At 45.8% G+C, this 24,641-nt stretch overlaps 1 protein-coding gene across 1 annotated transcript in view; it reads right to left on the bottom strand.

Annotated features, from left to right (window-relative positions):
• The window catches only part of epas1b (endothelial PAS domain protein 1b), a 68,964-nt gene that overhangs the window by 22,860 nt on the left and 21,463 nt on the right, over positions 1-24,641 (bottom strand). The window contains exons 2-6 of the mRNA XM_083922524.1: positions 17,720-17,910; positions 11,214-11,389; positions 9,737-9,824; positions 4,481-4,599; positions 1,425-1,627 (exon numbers count right to left, since the gene is read on the bottom strand). Of these exons, the coding sequence (XP_083778650.1) occupies positions 1,425-1,627; positions 4,481-4,599; positions 9,737-9,824; positions 11,214-11,389; positions 17,720-17,910 (777 nt within the window). The remainder of the gene's footprint in view (positions 1-1,424; positions 1,628-4,480; positions 4,600-9,736; positions 9,825-11,213; positions 11,390-17,719; positions 17,911-24,641) is intronic.

Genomic DNA, 24,641 nt, shown 5'->3' on the forward strand with positions numbered 1-24,641 from the left:
TAGGGTGTGTGAGAGAGAGAGGGAGAGTGAGAGAGAGAGTCCAGAATGCTGGAGTAGAAGACCGGAGGAGTTCAGGTGTATTTTGGACCTTTTGAACACAGGGAGCCAGTGTAAAAGCCCTCGACACGAAGCCTAACATTACCTTTTATCACTGCAACATGTAGATGTCCACTGCCATCAGTGTGAATGTCTGTGTGAACGGGTGAATGTGACAAACACTGTGAAAGCACCTTGAGTAGTCAGAAGACTAGAAAGGCGCTTTATAAGTACATTTACCAAGTCCATAACATCCTGTTTAAAAAATATAACGGTTTATTTGATTCCTAAAACCAGTCGGAGTGACGTTAGCATCAAACATCGTGCAGATACGGACTTTTTACGAGTTTTTGAACGAGCCGTGAGAACCGGAGAGGCCGATCTTTTACAAGTGGGTCCCATTCTCTCTTTTAACGATTCCTTCCTCCTTCCCCTCGTTCCCCTCCCTCTCGTTCTTTGTCTTTCCTTCCCCTTCTCGAGCTGTCACACTGCCAGACGTGAGACGAGGAAACTTTCTGTCCCGTCCCTAATGAGTCTCAGTCCCCGCTGAGTCGGGGAGGGCGACCCACCTACAGTAAACTCGCTTGCGTAATTGAGGAGAAGATTTGGGCGCCTCTCAAACTGCACCAATAAGGCGAAAAGAGAAAAAGGGCTCCTTGTTTGTGGAGCGGCCGCGCACGGACGTGTGCACGCACGGACGTGTGCACGCACGGACGTGTGCACGCACGGACGTGTGCACGCACAGACGTGTGCACGCAACACTCGCTTTTCTCCAAAGGAAACCTTTGTCCTGCATGAGCGGCTTGATAAGATTACAGGTCTGTGAGCGTGTGCTCGAATAACTCCAATAGTGTGTGTGTGTGTGTGTGTGTGTGTGTGTGTGTGTGTGTGCGTGTGTGTGTGTGTGTGTGTGTGCGTGTGTGTGTGTGTGTGTTTGTGACAGCGGGACAGAAATATTTGGGTGCAAATGAGCTGGTTCTTTGGTTTCAGGGTGCGTGCGGTGGAGTTTGGGTAGATGTCAGTTGAAACCTGCCCACGTCACACTGCACTGGTTCAACAGTACGACACACACACTGTTTTAGACTAAATGTATTAAAGCACAATAACACTTTTATCACATAATAACTTTTTACAGCGGGAAATCATCGGTAAAAGCTTCTGAACCAGAGACAATGGAACAGGTTCGAGCAGGAATGTGATCTGGGAATGGGGAGCAGCTTCACAAATTGCGTCAGTTTTGCGTCATAATTACACAAGTAAAGGAGATTTTTCGTCTCATTATGCTGCGTGCTCTCTTCTATAATTCAGTCGTACTCGCTCTACTTCCCCTCACACAGAAACAAAAGCTCCAGCTGTGTGTGTGTGTGTGTGTGTGTGTGTGTGTGTACCTCTCGTCACAGTAGGTGAACTTCATGTCCATGCTGTGTCTGCTCAGGAAGGTCTTGCTGTCCAGCGGCGTGTCGATGTTGGACGGGTGTGCGATGGGTTCGCACATCAGGACGGCGCAGGTGAGCGGCGGCTCTTTGAAGCCGCACAGCACCCGAGGGGAGCAGCTGTTGTACATCTTCAGGTGTCCGGTGCAGTGCAGCACCTGGAGGACAGAGGGGAGAGTTTAGCTGTAAGTGTGGACGGCGTCTCTCTGCGGTCTTTACTGTAAAGGGATGTGTAATATGTATTTATCTGAGCATCACGTGGTGTTTGACTCAACTGGGAGGAACGTCAGAGACATTCTAGGGGTCGGCTGATGAAACACCAGGACGCACTTTGCCTTTTCTCTCGTCTGTCCTCTACATTATTACATTATTCAAATAATTCAGTCTGAGAAAATGGAAAAATGACTCTTTTGTTTGGCTAATTGTTCACAATAACAAACTGTGACAATGGGTTTGCAGACTGTGTCACTTTAAGGGCGCACTCACACTGTCACAGGTGAAGTGTAGTTTGTTTGACCAGTGTGAGTGCAACCATAGCGCGTCTAGGAGCGGCACGCTTGCCGTCCAGGGCCCGTTTGGGAGAGGTGGGCTTTAGTAAAGCACGTTTACACATGTACGAGCACGAGCGTGAGCACGTATAGCACGAGGCCTACGGCGGCTCTGAGGTCATTTCCTGTGCGCCTGTTGGGACGTAGAAAAAAGAAGGAGGGACCATGCGCGGACATTTCAAACAATGGCGGTGAAAGGTTCACGTTGGTGTGATGCGGAGGTGGAGTGTTTACTGCAGATTTGGTCGATGAAAAGATTCAAAAACAGTCGACAAGACGCACAAAAACTCTGAGGTCTACGGAAAGATCTGGAAACAAAGCCACGCATCGCCATGACGTCATCAATGCGTGTGACGTGTTACGGAGTGATGACGTATAGGCAGCAAGAAGCATTCTCCGAGGCCCAGGTAGAGTGAGTACAAACAGGCCTGGTGTTGTAGGTGTTGCAGGTGTTGCAGATGTTACAGATGTTGCAGATGTTGCTGGTGTTGCAGATGGTTCAGGTGTTACAGGTGTTGCAGATCTTTCAGGTGTTACAGGTGTTGCAGATGTTGCAGGTGTTGTAGGTGTTGCAGATGCAGGTGTTGCAGGTGTTGCAGGTGTTGCAGATGCAGGTGTTGCAGGTGTTGCAGATGCAGGTGTTGCAGATGTTGCAGATGCAGGTGTTGTAGGTGTTGTAGGTGTTGAACATGTTGCAGGTGTTGCAGATGCAGATGTTGTAGGTGTTGTAGGTGTTGCAGATGTAGGTGTTGTAGGTGTTGTAGGTGTTGCAGGTGTAGGTGTTGCAGGTGTTGCAGGTGTTGCAGATGTGTCAGGTGTTGCAGATGCAGATGTTGTAGGTGTTGTAGGTGTTGCAGATGTAGGTGTTGCAGATGTAGGTGTTGCAGGTGTTGCAGATGTAGGTGTTGTAGGTGTTGCAGATGCAGGTGTTGCAGGTGTTGTAGGTGTTACAGGTGTTACAGGTGTTGCAGGTGTTGCAGGTGTAGCAGGTGTTGCAGATGCAGGTGTTGTAGGTGTTGCAGGTGTTGCAGGTGTTGCAGGTGTTGTAGATGTTGCAGATGTTGCAGGTGTAGGTGTTGCAGGTGTTGCAGGTGTTGCAGGTGTTACAGATGTTGCAGGTGTTGCAGGTGTTGCAGATGCAGGTGTTTCAGGTGTTGTAGGTGTTACAGGTGTTACAGGTGTTGCAGGTGTTGCAGGTGGTGCAGGTGTTGCAGATGCAGGTGTTGCAGGTGTTACAGATGTTGCAGGTGTTGCAGGTGTTGCAGATGCAGGTGTTGCAGGTGTTGCAGATGCAGGTGTTGCAGGTGTTGTAGGTGTTACAGGTGTTACAGGTGTTGCAAGTGTTGCAGGTGGTGCAGGTGTTGCAGATGCAGGTGTTGCAGGTGTTGCAGATGCAGGTGTTGCAGTTGTTGCAGGTGTTGCAGGTGTTGCAGATGTTGCAGGTGTTGTAGGTGTTACAGGTGTTGCAGATGTTGCAGGTGTTGCAGGTGTTGTAGGTGTTACAGATGTTGCAGATGTTGCAGGTGTTGCAGGTGTTGCGGGTGTTGCAGATGTGTCAGGTGTTGCAAATGCAGATGTTGTAGGTGTTGCAGGTGTTGCAGGTGTTCGAGGTGTTGAACATGTTGCAGGTGTTGCAGATGCAGGTGTTGCAGGTGTTGCAGATGCAGGTGTTGCAGGTGTTGCAGGTGTTACAGATGTTGCAGATGCAGATGTTGCAGGTGTTGCAGATGTAGGTGTTGCAGGTGTTGCAGATGTTGCAGATGTTGCAGATGTTGCAGATGTAGGTGTTGCAGATGTGTCAGGTGTTGCTGGTGTTGCAGGTGTTGCAGGTGTTACAGGTGTTGCAGATGCAGATGTTGCAGGTGTTGCTGGTGTTGCAGGTGTTGCAGGTGTTGCAGATGTTACAGGTGTTATATGTGTTGCAGATGTTGCAGGTGTTGCAGGTGTTGCATGTGTTCCAGATGTAGGTGTTGCAGGTGTTGTAGGTGTTGCAGGTGTTGCAGATGTTGCAGGTGTTACAGATGTTGCAGATGTTACAGGTGTTGCAGATGTTGCAGGTGTTGCAGATGTAGTTGTTGTAGGTGTTGCAGGTGTTGTAGGTGTTGTAGGTGTTGTAGGTGTTGCAGATGTTACAGGTGTTACAGATGTTACAGGTGTTACAGGTGTTGTAGATGTTACAGATGTTGCAGATGTGTCAGGTGTTGCAGGTGTTGCATGTGTTACAGGTGTTACAGGTGTTGCAGATGTTGCAGGTGTTGCAGATGTTGCAGATGTTGCAGGTGTTGCAGGTGTTGCAGATGTTGCAGGTGTTGCAGATGTTGCAGGTGTTACAGCTGTTGCAGGTGTTACAGATGTTGCAGGTGTTGCAGGTGTTACAGGTGTTGCAGGTGTTGCAGGTGTTGCAGATGTTACAGGTGTTGCAGGTGTTGCAGATGTTGCATGTGTGCAGCAGCTCTCTCTTACCTTCCAGCTGGCTGACTTGAGGTTGACGGTGCGTCCTCTGTTGGTCACCGTGCACTTCATCCTCATGAAGAAATCCCGCTCAGTGCTCAGCTCTTTGCCTTTCTTAAGGAAGCCGCTGCCTGAAACACACACAGTCACAGACGGTGGGTTACAGACAAGTGTCCAGTTTATTTAAAATGATGCAGGTTAAATTAAAGGAAGCCTTTTCCTGATGGAAGCTCAGCAGCTGTAACACTTTAAGTCTTTACAAACCTTTGTCTTTGCAGCTTTTGCTTCATCAGAAATGTTTAACCTTCAGTTTGATGCTTTTCTAAAGAAGCAGGTTTATGCCAATGTCAATATCAGGAGAAACCTTTAATAATAAAGACTGAATCTTCAAAAAAATGGCCTAATATCTAAAAAATAAAGCCTTAATATCTCAGTAATAATGACCTTATATCTCAAAATAATGACTAAACATCTAAAAAAATGACTTAATATCTTAAAAAAGAACTTAATATCTCAAAATAATGAATAAATATATCAAAAATAATGACATAACATCTAAAATAATTACTAAATATCTTTTAAAAAATGACTTAATATCTCAGTAATAATGACCTTATATCTCAAAATAATGACTAAACGTCTAAAATAATGACTAAACGTCTAAAATAATGACTAAACGTCTAAAATAATGACTTAATATTTAAAAATAATGATTTAATCTAAAAAAAAAGACTAAATATCTAAAAAAAAGACTTAATATCTTAGTAATAAAGACTTCATATCTAAAAATAATGAATAAATATATAAAAAATAATGACATAACATCTAAAAAAAAGGACTAAATATCTTTAAAAAATGACTTAATATCTAAAAAATAAAGACTTAATATCTCAAAGTAATTATTACATTTCTCAAAGTAATGAGTTACATTTCAAAATAAGTTATTATCTAAGTATTTTTGAGATATTAAGGATTTTATCATGCCATTGGTGGAAACGTGCTTCCACACTTTGGTCCTGTGTGAGTAACAGGACTGAAGTCACATGACTGCTGCTGTCAGCTCGGATTTTATATTCATAATTATGTTCTGTTTTAGTATTTTAGTGGAAAGAAGTTTAACAACCTGTTATCTGTCTTTCCCACAGACAGACAGACAGACACACACACACACACACACACACTGTGCCAAGCTGTTACATCACGAGGTCAGAGTTTAGTGGTGCGCAGAGCGAAGTGGTGAAGTGTCTTTGTCTTTATCTTTATATAGTTACACTTCCACTAAACAAACAGACAAACAAACAAACAAAACATTTTCTGGGTCTCACTAAAGAAAAAGTGTGTGTTCATGTTCCTACTGTTATCAATCACAGCTGTGTGCGTGTGTGTGTGCATGTGTGTGTGTGTGTCCACCATGGAGGACGGTCCCATTCGTTGTTTATTCATATAACTATAAAAAGTAACATAATGTGAGTACTGTATGTAGAAATCAGGGTTAACTGAACCTAACGTTCGGCCTGAGGCAAATTCCTGCGGTCCGATTTCTGACCAATGAGAGAAGAGTTTGCTCCCGTCTGGTATTTGTCACAACGTTTGGCCGCTGCTGAATGTTGAACCGAGATAAAAAAAATGTAACAACTGTGTTATTTAAGCCTCTGAATCGAGCTGCAAACGAGACAGACCTACTGATTATTTCCCACTGTTACAGAGTTTGCAGCATAGATATACATGCATATGTATTGTCACGGCACACACACACCTTGTGATTGGCTGTCCCCTCCTGGCTGTGAGGCAGGGGGGGTGGGCTTACCTAGGTCCACCCGGCCTGATGATTGCCGTGTTTCCTTTCTTTTGTGCGATCACGTTTGTTTACGGTTTGTCCGTGTGCTACGTGTCAAAAATCAACCAGGCTAGTTTTTATTTTATTGGAGGTTAAAGTTCATGAATAATTAGGGGCGTGGCCTCTTGAGTGACAGCTAGCCTCTGGCCCTCACTTCTCCTCGGAGGTAAACGTCACCCCGATGGACGTACGCCCCTCCCCCCAACATCACATACATGCCCTTTTTTGGTCAGAGGAAATGAGGCGGAGTCAAAGTCTGACCATATGGCAACTCCTGTAGGCGAGGACGATTGGATCAAGTTGAGAGAACGGACCTCGATGGCTAAGCTACGTCCATTTTTTATACAGTCTGTGATGCAATTTCATCTTTTTTTCTCCCTTTATAACGGATTATGGTAAACATTAGCGAGTGCCCTGAAGAGGGCGCCCTAGCACACGTTTTGGCTCGAGAAATGAAGAGGGCGTTGGAGGACAGGTGTGGAGGGGAGTTACGGAGAAGAGTGACCCTGAGGACCTTGAGGAGCGATGATTGCCGTGTTTCCTTTCTTTAGTGCGATTACGTTTGTTTACGGTTTGTCCGTGTGCTACGTGTCAAAAACGAACTGTCAAATAGAGTCTGAACGTAACTGAGTGTCAGACACTCAGCTGACTGAGTGACGGGCGTCGAAGGAGGCCGACGAAGAAGCAGGTGAGCCCACACACTCAGAGAATTACGCATGATTTCCCCCAAAGAAGCAGGTTTGTTTCTCTTTGTAAATAAATAAATAAAATGAATTGATTAATTAAAAAACTTTTGTGCTGCTTTTGGATGTTCGAACAAAACCCCATCCCTTGGAAATCGGTTGAATATTACAATACATAAGTAAGAAATTCCTCCTTTAATATCAAACCTCTGCCCTCACAGACGCACACGCATGAAGAACCGAGATGGCGTCCGCGCCTGTGGACCTGCAGCATCAGTGTCACTCCCTCGTCTCTGCTCTGTGTCTCGTTTGTGACGCTGGAACAAAACCATGTTTCCTCTCTGCCACAGATAATGAACCCTTCCTCTCAGTGTCCCGTCTTATCTCACACACACACACACACACACACACACACACACACACACACACACACACACACACACACACACACACACACACACACACACACACACACACACACACACACACACACACACACACACACACACACACACACACACACACACACACACACACACACACACACACACACACACAGACACACACACACACACACACACAAACACGCACACACACACACACACACACAGTGACACACACACACACACACTTTCTCACATAAACACACGCACACACACACTTTCTCACACACACGCGCACACAGACACATTCTCTCACACACACTTTCTCACACACACTTTCTCTCAATCACTCACACACACACACACACACACACACACACACACACACACACACACACACACACACACACACACACACACACACACACACACACACACACACACACACACACACACACACACACACACACACACACACACACACACACACACACACACACACACACACACACACACACACACACACACACAGCTCTCTTTAGGTTCCTCTCTATACGGGCTCTGACCTTCTGTTCTCGTGTCTGTTCTGGACACTTGGACAGATAACGTTACACAACACGTGCGCTCTCTGCCTCGGATTCGTTTGTGTCTCACAGGAAACGAGCGACTCAGGAGGAGGACACATCTATAGGGGCCCCAGAGCTGCACACAGGCGCTGGGACGAGCCGGGCGTTACACATATTTACAGTTTCAGAGCACCTCCCTAGAGAAGAATCAAAGGATGCAGACGTCACTGAGTTCATCAAGTGTTTCGGTCGAGAGCAACAAAAGACGACTGTGGAACAAAGGACTTCAGATGTTGAGCTGCCGCTTTAGTTTGACCAAACTTTACGGACGGCGTAGAGGTGTAGGGAAACTTTTACAATTTATACAATACAACTAATTATTCCACTCAAAATAACTATAAACTTTAATCTAACTTTATATATTTGTTGTACTTATATGCGTGTTTGCTAGTGTGCGCAATCCAAGCCCCGCCCACAGAGACTTCCTGTTTGATCCAATCAAGAAGCTCCGTCAGCGTCAGTTCTCTGAGTGTCCACTAGGGGCAGGTTTCATAACAGAGCAGTTTCTCATTGAGCCCCATGTTAAACAGGCCGTTTACACAGCATCATCAAACCTGTTTAAGGACAAAAGAACATTCTAGTCTGTGTGTTTAGATCATATCTCCATTACAACACTGAGGGGGAGGGGCTAGTTTTTATTTTATTGGAGGTTAAAGTTTATGAATAATTAGGGGCATGGCCTCTTGAGTGACAGCTAGCCTCTGGCCCTCACTTCTCCTCCGAGGTCAACGTCAGCCACATGGACGTATCTCCCTCCCCCCAACGTCACATACATGCCCTTTTTTGGTCAGAGGAAATGAGGCGGAGTCAAAGTCTGACAAGATGGAGACTCCCGTAGGCGAGGACGATTGGATCAAGTTGAGAGAACGGACCTCAACAGAGAGGTTACGTCTGTTTTTATAAAGTCTATGGTGCAACTTAGAGGGCACTTTAGCACATGTTTGGCTCCTAGAGGGCACTTTAGCACACGTTTTGGCTCCTAGAGGGGACCTTAGCACATGTTTTGGCTCCTAGAGGACACCTTAGCACACGTTTTGGCTCCTAGAGGGCACTTTAGCACATGTTTTGGCTCCTAGAGGGCGCTTTAGCACACGTTTTGGCTCCTAGAGGGCGCTTTAGCACATGTTTTGGCTCCTAGAGGACACTTTAACACACATTCTGGCTCCTAGAGGGCACTTTAGCACATGTTTGGCTCCTAGAGGACACTTTAGCACACATTCTGGCTCCTAGAGGGCGCTGTAGCACATGTTTGGCTCCTAGAGGGCGCTTTAGCACATGTTTGGCTCCTAGAGGGCACTTTAGCACACATATTTCAACAATTGGGCCGCCCTGTGCACGCCACTGACACAGAACCTCGGGTTAGTTTGGTTCTGAATTCCCAACGGGACTCCCAGAGCGTTAGAAATGGGCGCCAGGGGGGTCCTGACCAAGCTAACAGCGACCTTAGGATGTGAAGAGGTGATAACCTGCTCTTCACCTGTAGCCGGCGCCTTCTAACGTATCTACAAGGTTGATAACCTCTGATAACACACATTTAACGGAGCGATAACATCTGACACTGCTGAGGACTTTCAACACCACTCCGGCCACGTTGGATGTTCATGAGTCCTGACCAAGCTAACAGCGACGTTAATATGTGATAACAGGTGATAGCCTGCTCTTCTTACGTTCGTTTGTGGACAATGGTTGTAATGAGGTGAGAAGCAGGAGTGTGTGTGTGTGTGAGAGTGCGTGCTGACCAGATGTCTTCAGGCTGAGGTTTTCCCGGATCTCCTCGTGGTCACAGGGATGGGTGAAGTCAAAGATGCTGTGGCCGGTGAGGTCCACCTGAAACACAAACACAACTGATGTTACAACGTAACAAAATAACATTCTCACATAGAACATGGCCGTCCTGTTACTGTCTCAGCAACAGTCTGCATCAGGGTTGGACGCGCTGCAGGGTCGGGAGATCGGACGATGTATCAGCTGCTGGTGATGACTTAAGACAGGGGTGTCAAACTCAGGCCCGTGGGCCAAATCTGGCCCGCGGTGTAATTATATTTGGCCCCTAAGATCATATCCAGGTTCTGTGAGAGCTGGCCCGTGAGTATAAAGCACACACACGTCTACTTTTCTGTTCACACACATGAGCATCCATGCTACCAGTCTCTGCAGACACACTGAATCCACCCCTCCCCAAAAACGACCCAAAGAAAGATGGAGGACAGGAGCTTTCAGCAGATGATCTGTGTCTGAAGGTAAAGAGCTGTTTGTCACCGTGGCTGTAACCAAAGAATCAAACAGAAGAAACACCACGACAAGAACAAGGAGCTGCACTGGAAAGGTTCAACGTTACACATCTGGAGAGAAGGAACACATGCACATTTGCTGCCTTTTTCTTTTTTGGCGCTTAACTTTGTTCGAGTTTTTAAACTTGGCCCATTGTGAATTGGAGTTTGACACCCCTGACATTTAGGACATTGTTGCCGGTGGTGGTTTTTTGGGCGAAACAAACACGAACTGAAGAAAATCTACAGTAAACCTAATGTCTTCTCGTGTGATTCGCTTCTCAAGCTGCTGCCAGAGAATTAAAAAATGCAGTGTGTTCAGAGTGTCTAGCCTGAAAACACACACGCTCATACAGACATACACACACACACATGCACACATGCACACACACAGACTCTGCTGGCATGTGTGGTATTTCACAAACAGGCTCGTTGGACAGTTTACATCCATGTGTCAGTGTGTCCGTCTGGGTCAATGTCTCCCTAAAATAATTAAATATAATCTCAAAGCAGGTGTAAACACTCTGAATGAAAGGAGGGATGTTCATTCGCAGGGAAGTGAGTGTTTTGTCAAACTGCTGCATCTTGAAATAACCGCACGTTCTGTTCTAACGCCCGTGTCCTGCGTGTGTTTGTGTACCTGCGTGTGTTTGTGTACCTGCGTGTGTTTGTGTACCTGCGTGTGTTCGTGTACCTGCGTGTGTTTGTGTACCTGCGTGTGTTTGTGTACCTGCGTGTGTTTGTGTACCTGCGTGTGTTAGTGTACCTGCGTGTGTTTGTGTACCTGCGTGTGTTTGTGTACCTGCGTGTGTTCGTGTACCTGCGTGTGTTCGTGTACCTGCGTGTGTTTGTGTACCTGCGTGTGTTTGTGTACCTGCGTGTGTTTGTGTACCTGCGTGTGTTTGTGTACCTGCGTGTGTTTGTGTACCTGCGTGTGTTTGTGTACCTGCGTGAGCCCCATGAACTTGCTGATGTTCTCGGACAGGAAGATCATGTCGCCGTCGGACGTTACCGCGGTGACGAAGCCCTCCAGAGACTTCAGGTACATGCTGTCCATGTGTCCGTCCTCGTCGCTGTCAGGACTGCTGCTGCTGCTGCTGCTGCTGCTGCTGCTGCCGCCGCCTGGAGGGGGACAGAGAGCAAGGTGGGTCACACTCACGGATCATTTCTCTTTCACTCAGTGCTGATTAGAAATGTGTGTGTGTGTGTGTGTGTGTGTGTGTGTGTGTGTGTGTGTGTGTGTGTGTGTTTGTGTGTGTGTGTGTGCGCATCAGTTGTGATTCTTTCGGCTCGGGGCCAAAACCAACTGGTGCTTCTTCCTGCGCCTCAGGCCACACCCGATCCCCGACGCTGACAATTACACTCAAACCGCACAAGCTACAACAGCTGCACACATTTTAGACTGATACCAGTTCCAGGAGAAACTAAATAAATAAATAAATAACAATAAAATATAAGAAATATCTAAATAAACATCCTATGCAGGATCAGTCAATGTTGAATGATAAAGTACTGTTTGTTCAGTATCAGTTAAACTGTTTGACATTAGAATCAGAAATACTTTAATAATCCCGGGGGAATTGTTTATGTTTCAAACTCCAGTTATACAAACAACATATTTAACAACAATATTATACAGATAACATGGTGGTTGGCACTGTCGCCTCACAGCGAGAGGGTTCCTGGTTTGAACCCCGGCTGGGGCCCTTCTGTGTGGAGTTTACATGTTGTCCCCGTGTCTGCGTGGGTTTTCTCCGGGTTCTCCGGTTTCCTCCCACAGTCCAAAGACGTGCAGGTGTTCGGTTCATTGATGACTCTAAATCACCCGTAGGTGTGAATGGTTGTCTGTCTCTGTTCGTCTCTATGTGTCCTGTGATAGACTGGCGTCCTGTCCAGGGTGGACCCCGCCTCATGCCCGATGTCAGCTGGGATCGGCTCCAGCCCCCCACGACCCCGACAGGGACAAGAGGCTGATTATGAGTGAGTGAGTAACATATATTTGGTAATATATACAGATCTAAAGTACTGTAATAACTGTCTATATCTGTAAAAAAGAAAAGATCAATGCCGATCAGTACATACTGATGTGTCTGTGACAGGCCGACAATGGTCCAACGATATCATCAGGCTCTAACCATAACTTACACATTATGCAATAAGTCCAGAGAGACTCCAGTGTGTCCGTGATGTTTAGCTGCAGAAATAAAAAAAACTGGCTGAGGGAGTGTGTGTGTGTGTGTGTGTGTGTGTGTGTGTGTGTGTGTGTGTATGTGTGTGTGTGTGTGTGTGTGTGCGTGTGTGTACAGTGGCTTCACGCTGAACAAAGCTCAGTAGCCGGTGGGGGCGGCGGTGTTTTCGATTCCTCCAGTGTGCTTCCCTGAGATAAGAGAGGCCGGTTCTCAAGGCTCCCTGCGAGGCCCGGGGCTCCAGTTTGGACTCGGGCCCAGATAGCGTTCACTTCCCGGGGGGGAGGAGGAGGAGGAGGAGGAGCCCGGAGTGTTCTCATGGGCTCCGGGGAGCTGGGGAGACTCTCAGGGTCCAGTCCAAAGACCAGCAGCACCTTTGGCCTAAATACTGAGCTGTGATTACCGGCCGTTCGGAGCGAGTTGCACATTTCGTCTCTCTGTTGTTCTTCGGTTGCGTAACCGCCCTTTCAAAATAAGAGTCTGCAGAAGAGGAGATAATCCCCTCCTCTCTGTTTTTCGACATTCCTTCTGTGGGGCTGGACAGAGTGAAGTGACAGCTCATAAGAGACTCTCCCACATCATGTGAGGGATTCATTTTTTTCTTGCCCTTTTCTCAGATTGTTACTCCTGCGTCTGCTCTCATAACATTGGAAACACTTCAACTTTAGGGTGTAAAACAGAACCAGAGTCAGAGGAAACCCTGTAAACATTAGAGCCACAGAGATATCTGTACAGGTCGGACAGGCCCGGATAGGAAACCCCTTTTCTCCAGAACATATAATGCAGAATAGGATGATTTGGGTGATTTAAAAATGATGTAATATTGATATTAAGGGCGCACTCACACTGTCCTTCCGCACCGGGCCAAAACAGGTTTTTCAGCTATAGCCTAGTGCGTTTGACCAGTGTGAGTTCAACCGCTTCACGCATAACTGCGGTCAGCTGGAGGTGGGCTTTTGTAAAGCGCGTTTGCACGTGTACGAGCACGAGCATGAGGCCTACGGCGGTTCTGAGGTCATTTCCTGTGCGCCTGTTGGGACATAGAAAAAAGAAGGAGGGACCATGCGCGGACATTTAAAACAATGGCGATGAAAGGTTCACGTTGGTGTGATGCGGAGGTGGAGTGTTTACTGCAGATTTGGTCGATGAAAAGATTCAAAAACAGTCGACAAGACGCACAAAAACTCAGAGGTCTACGGAAAGATCTGGAAACAAAGCCACGCATCGCCATGACGTCATCAATGCGTGTGACGTGTTACGGCGTGATGACGTATAGGCAGCAAGAAGCATTCTCCGAGGCCCAGGTAGTGTGAGTACAAACGGGCCTGGAGGGGGGGACAAGGACCCTAAAGCACTGGGCACGGGACGGAGGCACAGTGGGCGTGCGCCCTAAGAGACGTTATTATTATTATTATTATTATTATTCCAAATAGCTTAGTCCATTACTCATCAATGCTGCGAAGAACGCCCTATAATTTAAGATGTTTCATAATATTTTTGATCCAAGTGAAGTCAAACGTATCAACCTTCCTCCTAATCTGTCCATCGCAGCTGAGCTCACGTTACATAAGGAAGGTGTTCCCTCCGCTTGCATAACGCGCTGCTGTTGGGTTCGTATGCAGTGTGTGTGTGTATGTGTGTGTGTGTGTGTGTGTGCAAGTTTGGCGCCAAGGCAGCCGGGTGTTATGGCTAGCAGGGGTAACGCCAGCATCAGCTGAACGATGGGCAGAACTCCGTGTTTCCTCTCCAATCTCTCGCTTCCATCCCGGAGCGATGGGAGCGGCCTGATAAGTGTATCTGCTGCAGCATCGCAGCACTCGCCCCGTCCTCCTCTGCTCCCCGGCCCTCATTACCTCCACTCCTCCTCCTCCTCCTCCTCCTCCTCCTCCTCCTCCTCCTCCTCCTCCTCCTCCTCCTCCTCTGACTGCTTTCCTCCTGCTCACCTCATAGAGCGTTTCCTCTCCTCCTTCTTCCTCATCCCTCCTGCCCTTCTTCCTCCTGTGAGGCCGTCTCTGATAACTCTTAAGGTCTAATGCTCAGAGTAACAGGGAGACGGGGTTTGAGCTGAAGTGTCAGAGGCAACATCTGGGAAAACGAAACTGAAACTGTCTGCATAACTAGATACCAAGAAAACACATATAGTTGTTGTGTTACTATGGGCCCATTACTGCATGGACCTATCTTGAAACCGTGGGCCCCTGGGCACAGACATGTATGAGGCCCCCCACTCTGTCTACACAGGGACAAGACCCCCAAACTCAAAGACTTTTCGTCCTTTCGGGTCTCTCTGTGGTCATTGTGCACTAACTTTAGATCTTTTGCATCCGTTTTCAGTCCTTTTGCATCCGTTTTCAGTCCTTTTGCATCCGTTTTTAGTCCTTTTGCATCTGTTTTCAGTCCTTTTGCATCTGTTTGTGGGGGTTTTGCATCTGTTTGTGGTGGTTTTGCACCTATTTTTAGTCATTGTCTTTTGTCTTTGTCATCGTTTTTTGTTTCTATTGAGTGGTGTTGTTTCTATTTCAACTCATTTGGCATCTCTCCGTGGTCGTCTTGCATCGCCATAGTCATTTGTCTCTGTGGTAATTTTTGGTAATTTTGTGTATACATTTATGAGTCAGGGCCCCTGACCTCATGGGCCCCTGACCTCATCAAGATATACTTTATTAATCCCAGGGGGAGATCATTTAAATGGAAGAAGGGAGGTGAGTGTGTTTCAATAAAGTTTACAAAAGAGCAAAAAGGGCAAAAAGTGCTTTAATTAGTGGGTCACATGATCGATCACCATTGTTTGAACTCACTATTTGATGGGTAGGAACTAAAAAGATGATTCAATCGATATAAAATCTTACAGAGTGAAAGTTAAAGTAGAAAAAAAAGTGCTTTTCTCCGATGTCGTGTGGTTGTGGGTCCACGAATGTCGACGTAGAAGCTGCACTTTAATAATAAATGAGTTAACGAGTCACATTTACTCACTGATGAGAAATGAAAAGAAAAAGGAAGCAGATGTTTAAGGAAGCGTTGGGTTGTGTGTCCCTGGAGAACAATGCAAAGCAGTTTATAAAAAGACATTAAGTCGGCGTCAGCGTTACATAAGGAGGGAATAACAGCAGAGTGAACTGGCAGTCCGCCGTGTTGAGATACACAGATAAGGTCGAGCGCTCATATTAATCAAAATACAATCACTTTAACTCCTTATTTGTATCCATTTTCTATCCAGTGAGGCACTGTTGCACTGTTTGTTTGTTTGTTGTTGAATCGATGTGAATTGTTGTTGTGCTGCTGGCTGCAGCACAAACTGCCCTCCGGGGACAATAAAGATCTCTTGACTTGACTTGATATGTTCAAGTTTTCTCCACATGACATAATGATGCATATAAAAAAGGCTGAGTATTCACTGGACTTATTTGACTTTGGAAAGCTTCTCTTCCGTAAACTCAAATGCACAAAGTGTTTCTGTTGAGGAAAGATAAAAAGCCGCAGCTCTGGCGGCCGGCGCTGCTGCGGCTGTTTGATTTGGTTCTTCTCTGATCTCGTTTGGAGGAGGAATGCCAGAACAATAGGTCTGATTCTTTTTTCCTCGGCTTCTATATTTAAATAAGACGAGAGGAAGGAGGAGAAGTGATGTCCGACAAATACCTCCCTACTTTACTGGACGATTAGTCATCACACACACAGTCACACACACACTTAAATGCACCAGACTGCAGAGGGACTGTATGTGTGTGTCCGTACCAAAACAAACATCAGCTAGTTTTGGACAGTTAACACAATTTTTCAGTTCCATAAACAATAGGTTATGTTGTGCGCATGCTGGATTCTTCTTCCCTTCTCCCTAAGACGATCCACAGTAAGAGGCAAAAGTGCAGCACGATGGACTGAGGAGGAGAAACTGCCCCATCATCCTTTAGGTCAGGTTTAAATAGCCTGAGTAACACTTTTGCTTTTAAAAGAGCATTTGTTGATTTAATTTCCTTCTCCCTAATGTGCAAAATGAATCGAGTGGGCTTTAAAAGCTACAGTGCACGTGTCATATCACATGAAACTAGTTAGGATAAGGAATCGGTACCAACCACGTCATGCTAGCTCGTCGAGAGCCGGCTGAGAGCACCTCCACGATCAAAAAAAAGCTCTTTTTTTTTTAATGCCGCTGCTAAAAAGTTCTCCATCCACTTGTGTCCACATGAAACCAGGTGCAGCGACTCCAAACACTGTAGTTCCCATGCCCGGCCTGGAGGTGGCGCTGTAACTGCCACAGAAATACACCAACAACGGAGAAGAAGAGACGGGGAGACGCTGTGGAGAATCCAAACACCGGAGAGTTCCTCTCCAAATCCTCCTCCATCCTAGAGACAAACGTGTCCCTGTTTCTGGTCTTAGTGGAGACTTTGGTGCTGTTCTGGACTCTGATGCACCCATCACTCTGCAGTTAGTGTCCTCACTGAGCAGAGGGTGCTGCTGGGAGCCCCTTCACTCTGCAGTTAGTGTCCTCACTGAGCAGAGGGGGCTGCTGGGAGCCCCCTCACTCTGCAGTTGGTAAATGGTAAATGGACTTGTACTTATATAGCGCCTTTCTAGTCATCTGACTACTCAAGGCGCTTCACAGTGTTTGTCACATTCACCCATTCACACAGACATTCACACGCATGGCAGTGGACATCTACATACCATCTAATCTGATCTAACCATTCACACCACATTTACACACCCATGCGCAGCACAGGGAGCAATTTGGGGTTCAGTGTCTTGCCCAAGGACAGTTAGTGTCCTCACTGAGCAGAGGGCGCTGCTGGGAGCCCCTTCCCCGTCCCAAAGCACTCCCAGGCGCCACTTTCTCACTACATTTAGAGACTTTTCTCAGCTTCTTAGAACTGGATTTAGAAACAGAGCCTAGAGCAGTTTAGCTCCTTATTCAGAGCATCAGGGAAAAGGGAGACATCTGTGCTGGGCCTCATTCAGTCCCATGCATGTGGCTCAGAGTCCAGTTCAGTGAACAGTCTCTGGGTCCGTCTCTGTCCTCTCACGCAGCAGCACTGTTGTTGTTATGTGACGCCACAGGGGTTAGAGGTCAAAGGTGGGGCGATGGCATCCTCGGTTAACAAAAGTATGAGGTTTCGCTGTTCAGACTTCAATCATAATGCTCTTAACCCTAATACACTCTAAAAATCTGCTCCAGCTTTCAGACCACTTCAATGTGTGTGTGTGTGTGTGTGTGTGTGTGTGTGTGTGTGTGTGTGTGTGTGTCTGTCTGTGTGTAGAGTGGGCATACCTGTGGCGAGCAGCCTGCGTGTGCGCAGGAAGCTGATGGCCAGCCTCATGATGGACGCCTTGTCCAGGTGAGAGCTGATGCTGTGGGGTAAAGGCAGCTGGTGAGCGAGCTCGTAGAAAACCTCCGTCTCTTTGCTGCGTCTGCAGCGAGCTGCGTCCCGAGACTTCTCCTTACGGCGCTCTGAGCTGCCCCTGCACACACACACACAACACACAACACACACAGGAGGACGGTTACACCTTCAGCTCCACTGGAGACACTGAAAACAACACTAGAACAGAACAGATCTTTATTGTCTGTGTGTTTAGAACCACGAACGTCTGTTCAGCAGCTCAGCCGTGTGCAACATTAAGTACAAGGCAATAAGTCAAGTACATAAGAAAAAAATAATAAATAAAACATAGGAGATAGTAAAAAAGTAAATTAGTAAAGTAAATAATAAAAAATAATTAAAAAATAGAAGATATTAAAAAAGTAAATAAGTAAAATAGTTAAATAAGTATAAGTAAATAACAAAAAATAAATAGTGAAGTACTAAAAAAGAATTAAATAAGTGGAGGATATAAGAAAAAAATTATAATTAAAAATAGAAGATATTAAAAAAGTAAATAAGTAAAATAGTTAAATAAGTACAAGTAAATAAGAAAAATAAATAGTGAAGTACTAAATAAGAATTAAATAAGTAAAGAATATAAGAAAAAAATAATAATTAAAAATAGAAGATAGTAAAAAAGTAAATAAGTAAATATATAAAAGAAATAGTAAAAAAACACTTAATAAAAATGTAAACAGTTAAAAAAAAGTACAAGTAAATAAGAAAAAAACATTAAAAATAGAAGATAGTAAAAAAGTAAAATAGTTAAATAAGTAAACACATAAAAAAGTAAATAGTTAAAAAAAAGTACAAGTAAATAAGAAAATGCACAAAAAAGTCCTGAAAGTTGTGTTTTTTTCTGGAACGTGAATTTGGTTTTTATGTCCCAGAACTAAAAAAACAACTATTCCAACATGAATGTCATTAATATAACTTACTTTTCTAAATCCACATGTGTAAAACTAACTGTGTATCTTCTAAACCAGTCTCCCTTCGCTCAAATACCTTTTCAAAATAAAAGCATATTGAGGAACAGGAGAGGACAAACAGAAGAGGATGCTACGTGTCTGGACTCCAGACGCCGAACACGGAGGGTCACAGACGCTCCACTTTTAATAGATGACAATTTGTTTTCACCTCAAAGCGGAAAAAACGTTTAAAGACGCGGCGTCAGGTCATTATTTTCATTTCCTTCAGCTTAATTCAGCTGCTGCTCAAAACAATAACGTCACAAGAAGCAAAGTGCAAACGCCGTCTTCAAACAAGACGCCTGCAGGCCCGTTTCCATGGAGACGGCTTCTTTTAGCTCTGTATTGAAAGCAGTCAGATTTTTAAATCCAAGCTCAGTCCAGAAGTTCAGCGTCTGTTCCAGGAGAGCGGCACAACAAACCATATTAGGACATCATGTCGTTCTCTGGGCTCCGTCTGACGCTCACGTTCATGCCTCATGTATCTACACGGCGGGCGTGTGCAACGATGTTCAGATGTATAAGACAAACACAAACACGACAGGAGGAGGGATCACACGCCCAACAGAGATACACTGGAGACTAAGGGCGCCCTCCCACTGTTCCTCCGTCCCGTGCCCCGTGCTTTAGGGTCCTTGTCCCCCCCTCCAGGCCCGTTTGTACTCACACTACCTGGGCCTCGGAGAATGCTTCTTGCTGCCTATACGTCATCACGCCGTAACACGTCACACGCATTGATGACGTCATGGCGATGCGTGGCTTTGTTTCCAGATCTTTCCGTAGACCTCGGAGTTTTTGTGCGTCTTGTCGACTGTTTTTGAATCTTTTCATCGACCAAATCTGCAGTAAACACTCCACCTCCGCATCACACCAACGTGAAACTTTCACCGCCATTGTTTAAAATGTCCGCGCATGGTCCCTCCTTCTTTTTTCTATGTCCCAACAGGCGCACAGGAAATGACCTCAGAACCGCCGTAGGCCTTGTGCTCGTACACGTTCGCGCGCTCGTGCTCGTACATGTGCAAACGCGCTTTACAAAAGCCCACCTCTCTCAGACGGGCTGTGGACAGCAAGCGGTACGGTTGCACTCACACTTGTCAAACGAACCAGACTTTAGCTGTGAAAGGTGCTTGGGCACAGTACGGATGGACAGTGTGAGTGCGCCCTAAGATGATCAAACTGACTCCTGTTGGCTGTCACGCCGTAACACGTCACACGCATTGATGACGTCATGGCGATGCGTGGCTTTGTTTCCAGAGCTGTCTTCCAGTTCTAGTGTTAAATATTCTTCAGAAATAAACATTTATTGATCTTTGAGAGGGTGTTCTTGCATCATTATGACATTATCATTATATCAGATGAAAATGGTCTCAAAACAGCAAAGTTATCGCTTCTCAAAATCATTTCTGTTCAGCTAAATTTGTTACGGTGACCGGCCTTCCCGTCCTCATCCCAAACTCGTCACACACACGGCGGTTCTGTCAGGAACATTTGGCGTCATTTGTGACTGTGACGCTCCAGTCGCTGTTTAAAACACAGCCAACACCTGATAAATGTTGTGAATACAAACAAAACTACGCGGTCAGAGTTAGGAAAGATGGTTTATTAGGGTTCAAATGAATGTGTTTAATAAGTAACGACAGTGACACACGGGGCAGGAACGACCTGCTTCGTTTTCTTGTTGCCTGGTCATAGAAAGTGAAAGAAGTCAGAGCTTTGGAAACTGTTTGATCAGACTTTTATTAACTCCTGTCCGTGTTCTTAAGGCTCGTATCGACGCAAAAGCGTTGCCTGGTTACACTCAGAGAAAGGTTTGTTTTTATTCCAGCTCTATTGGCTGATACATCGCTGATCTGTGAAAAGAATACGGAAGAAATCAAAGTCGGTTTAAAACCTAAATGACAGATTAGTCGACTAAAACAGTGGGCAGTCTTCTCTGTGGCAATAAAAAATGAATTATAAAGAAACAGATGCAAGCCATCTGCTGCAGCAGTGTTGATGCTCACAGTGATTTCAATTTTTATAAATTGCACTTGTCCCTCTGGCGACAAACCCAACCCCCAGAAACACAGTCAAACATGCAAAGATGGCGTGAAATGAAGAGGAAAGGCAGAAACAGGAGCTCCATTATCTTATCTGGTGGAGTGAGCGTCCATCAGTGTCGCTCTCCGAGCTTAAACTCATTAACCCCAACCCACCGTCACCCAAACCCTCATTACTGATGAGACGGCAGAGCAGACGACCACTGAGCGCTTCCACTCAATCAAGTCAACTGTGTGTGTGTGTGTGTGTGTGTGTGTGTGTGTGTGTGTGTGTGTGTGTGGTGCCACTCTTTGATAGTCTGGGGCCATTGTTGCTGCAGGTCCCGGCCGACTATTTCAGGATATAAAACAATGGGAATCACAGCGCTTCATCAGGGCACCCTGCCTCCTGATGTACTTACTGACCCTTCAATCTCACACACACACACACACTAACAGACACACAGACGCACACACACACACACACACACGGGCACACACACACACACACACACACACACTCTGCTGACTTTTACAGAATGAAAATAACAGAATAATAAGTATACTGAGAGCCTTTTGATATCTTTAAATACTTTATATTTGACTTTTAAGTCTCAGGAAAGAACACAGAATACTTTGCCCCTCCAACATGAACTAATATTCATCAGTTTTCATTCATTCATTCATGTATTTTTTGCCCTTTCTGCTTCCAGTAAACATTTACGTGTATCCAGAAATTTCACTGCAGCAAAAATCGTGAAAAACTAAAAACTGTAGTTATAAACTTGACAATAAAGTCACTTTTCCTCATGCGTAAATGCACAAAGTGTACATTTTAGAGAATGTAATTCATATTTTTTCCGCGTTAATGATGTGTCATTTCACTCAGCCGCAGCCACAAACCATCTGCAGATGAACATGTATTACTACTGTACAGTGTCAGAAGCAGGTTGTGGAAAATTGTCATAAACAGGGAAACATACGGGGGAATAGTGGTCCCTGGAGATGGTAATGAGAAACAGGAGTGTCCTGGGTAGATCGGCTGGTATGGCAAACATGCCTCTCTTAATTTCCTCACACTGAATCAATCAAAAGCAGAATCACACTTCACTTGACCCCGCAGAGATCGTCTGATTGGCGCTGGTTGGAGGTGAAACACAGTTTAGGACGCCTTTACAAACAGCCCACCAGCAGCAGCAGCACCTGTTTAGACTCGCCTCTGTTTTGCTTTCCCACTCTGATGTTGTGTCTGTGACGCAATCTGTGACGTCCAACAGAAAGGTGCTGTATATATAAACCTCACTTCACAGCATTCGTCTGGGACGCAGTAGCTGCCGCTCAGTGCTGACACGTGTTGGTGGAGACCCAACAGTCTCCTGCAGCAGAGAGGGCATCGGGTTCATGCAACCAAGCCATGTGAGAAACTCTGCGCCCCTTACTGTTCCACTTAATAATCCCAATAAGAGCTTTTTCTTGACCGAACTAATTTTCCTGTTCAGGTTGGTTTTTCGACTTGTTCCCTTCTTCAGCCAACAGGAGTCAGTTTGATCGTCTTAGGGCGCACTCACACTGTCCATCCGTACCATGCCCGAGCACCTTTCACAGCTAAAGTCTAGTTCGTTTGACCAGTGTGAGTGCAACCGTACCACGCATAAGAGCGGTATGCTTGCCGCCCACGACCCGTTTGGGAGAGGTGGGCTTTTGTAAAGCACGTTTGCACATGTACGAGCACGAGCGTGCGCACAAGCACGAGGCCTACGGCGGTTCTGAGGTCATTTCCTGTGCGCCTGTTGGGACATAGAAAAAAGAAGGAGGGACCATGCGCGGACATTTAAAACAATGGCGGCGAAAGGTTCACGTTGGTGTGATGCGGAGGTGGAGTGTTTACTGCAGATTTGGTCGATGAAAAGATTCAAAAACAGTCGACAAGACGCACAAAAACTCCGAGGTCTACGGAAAGATCTGGAAACAAAGCCACGCATCGCCATGACGTCATCAATGCGTGTGACGTGTTACGGCGTGATGACGTATAGGCAGCAAGAAGCATTCTCCGAGGCCCAGGTAGTGTGAGTACAAACGGGCCTGGAGGGGGGGACAAGGACCCTAAAGCACGGGGCACGGGACGGACGCACAGTGGGAGGGCGCCCTTACTGCCTTACTGTTGTGTGATCAGTGTTTCACCTCGGTGTGTTCCCAATCTCTCTTTGATGTCTTTACTACAACAGAAACATTTTTGCAGTCACTATCCTTTTTATTATCGACTGCACAGTTTTTTTAAATATTGGATTTGTTCATGGTTTATGTGAAACTGAAATAAATAACAGCAAATACACAAAACGTGTGCTGTTATAATGCTATAATGGTAAATGGACTTGTACTTATATAGAGCCTTTCTAGTCTTCTGACTACTCAAGGCGCTGATTATAATTATCTATATGTCAATTTGTTATCATGGAGTTATTAAGAGCACCGGTACTACTATTATTTCTGTGTATCTATGGAGATATTTACCATTGCAGCACATGGAAAACATCTCAGAAATGCTGAAAGTCAAACTGAAATCATCTTTTCATAAAGGAATAACATTAGATATGCATGTTGTCCCCGTGTCTGTGTGGGTTTTCTCCGGGTTCTCCGGTTTCCTCCCACAGTCCAAAGACGTGCAGGTGTTCGGTTCATTGATGACTCTAAATCACCCGTAGGTGTGAATGGTTGTCTGTCTCTGTTCGTCTCTATGTGTCCTGTGATAGACTGGCGTCCTGTCCAGGGTGGACCCCGCCTCACGCCCGATGTCAGCTCCGCCCCCCCCCCCCCCCTGCGCGACCCCGACAGGGACAAGCAGTGGAAGATGAATGAATGAATGAATATTACATTAACAGCAGTGAATATTCATGTTAAGTTTAATCACAACTTTTAGCATAAAAGGACCATTTAACCACCTGGTGGAGCATGTTTTAGACAACGATTGGACCAATGTTAGATTTTTTGATGTTATTTGAAGTAACGTGTCCATTAAGACCTCTGGAACTTTAATATGTTGACAAATCTGACGCCCAGAAACCTTAAAAGGACATTTTGTCTGAATATATAACACATATAACGACCTGGAGTTCAGCTAAGGTTGTTTCATGTGAGCTGAGAGAGAAAGCAGAGCAACAGCAACCACCTCTCTTCCAGCTCCTCAGTGTCGGAGGCCAGCTGGTCGAACAAGCGCCATCATTTAAATACCTTGGGGACGGAGATAGACACCTCCCTGTCTTTCCCCCAGCGCACCGACTCTGCGTACAAGAAAGCTCCAGCTGCTGAGGAAGGGCTCAGGCTTCACGTCTCATCTCCATCAAACACCAAACTAAACTCCTGCAGAACTAATACCTACAAAACTGATTCATTCCCTCTGCGATCATCAGCCTGAACGCATTCAAAGATGGACCTGTTTCACAGTGCTCCTGTCTGTGCTCGTTTTAATGATTTTTCTACTTTTGACGCGTTTTTAAATGTGGTACAATTGTGCATTATTGTTTATCTGACAGCAAATAGAGACGGTAAAGTTTCTATATGTCCAGCGCAGTCGTGAGATGGAGGTCAACAGTTCTTCTTTGTTGTTAGACGACGATATCTGCAGCCTCCCACCGCCTCGGCTCCACCGAGGACACTTGAACGTCCCACTGATGGAAACAGTCCCACGTGTTTGTTGTAGTTTACACGTATACATGGAAACACGTACGCAACGAGAGCCAGCGTGAGCAGATCAGAGCTCACTTTAGTGTTTTTACCTTTACACGCAAACACAACGCTGCAGCAGATCAGAGCTCACTTTAGTGTTTTTACCTTTACACGCA

Source organism: Echiichthys vipera (genome assembly GCF_963691815.1).
Source record: "Echiichthys vipera genome assembly, chromosome: 11".
Taxonomy (NCBI): domain Eukaryota; kingdom Metazoa; phylum Chordata; class Actinopteri; order Perciformes; family Trachinidae; genus Echiichthys; species Echiichthys vipera.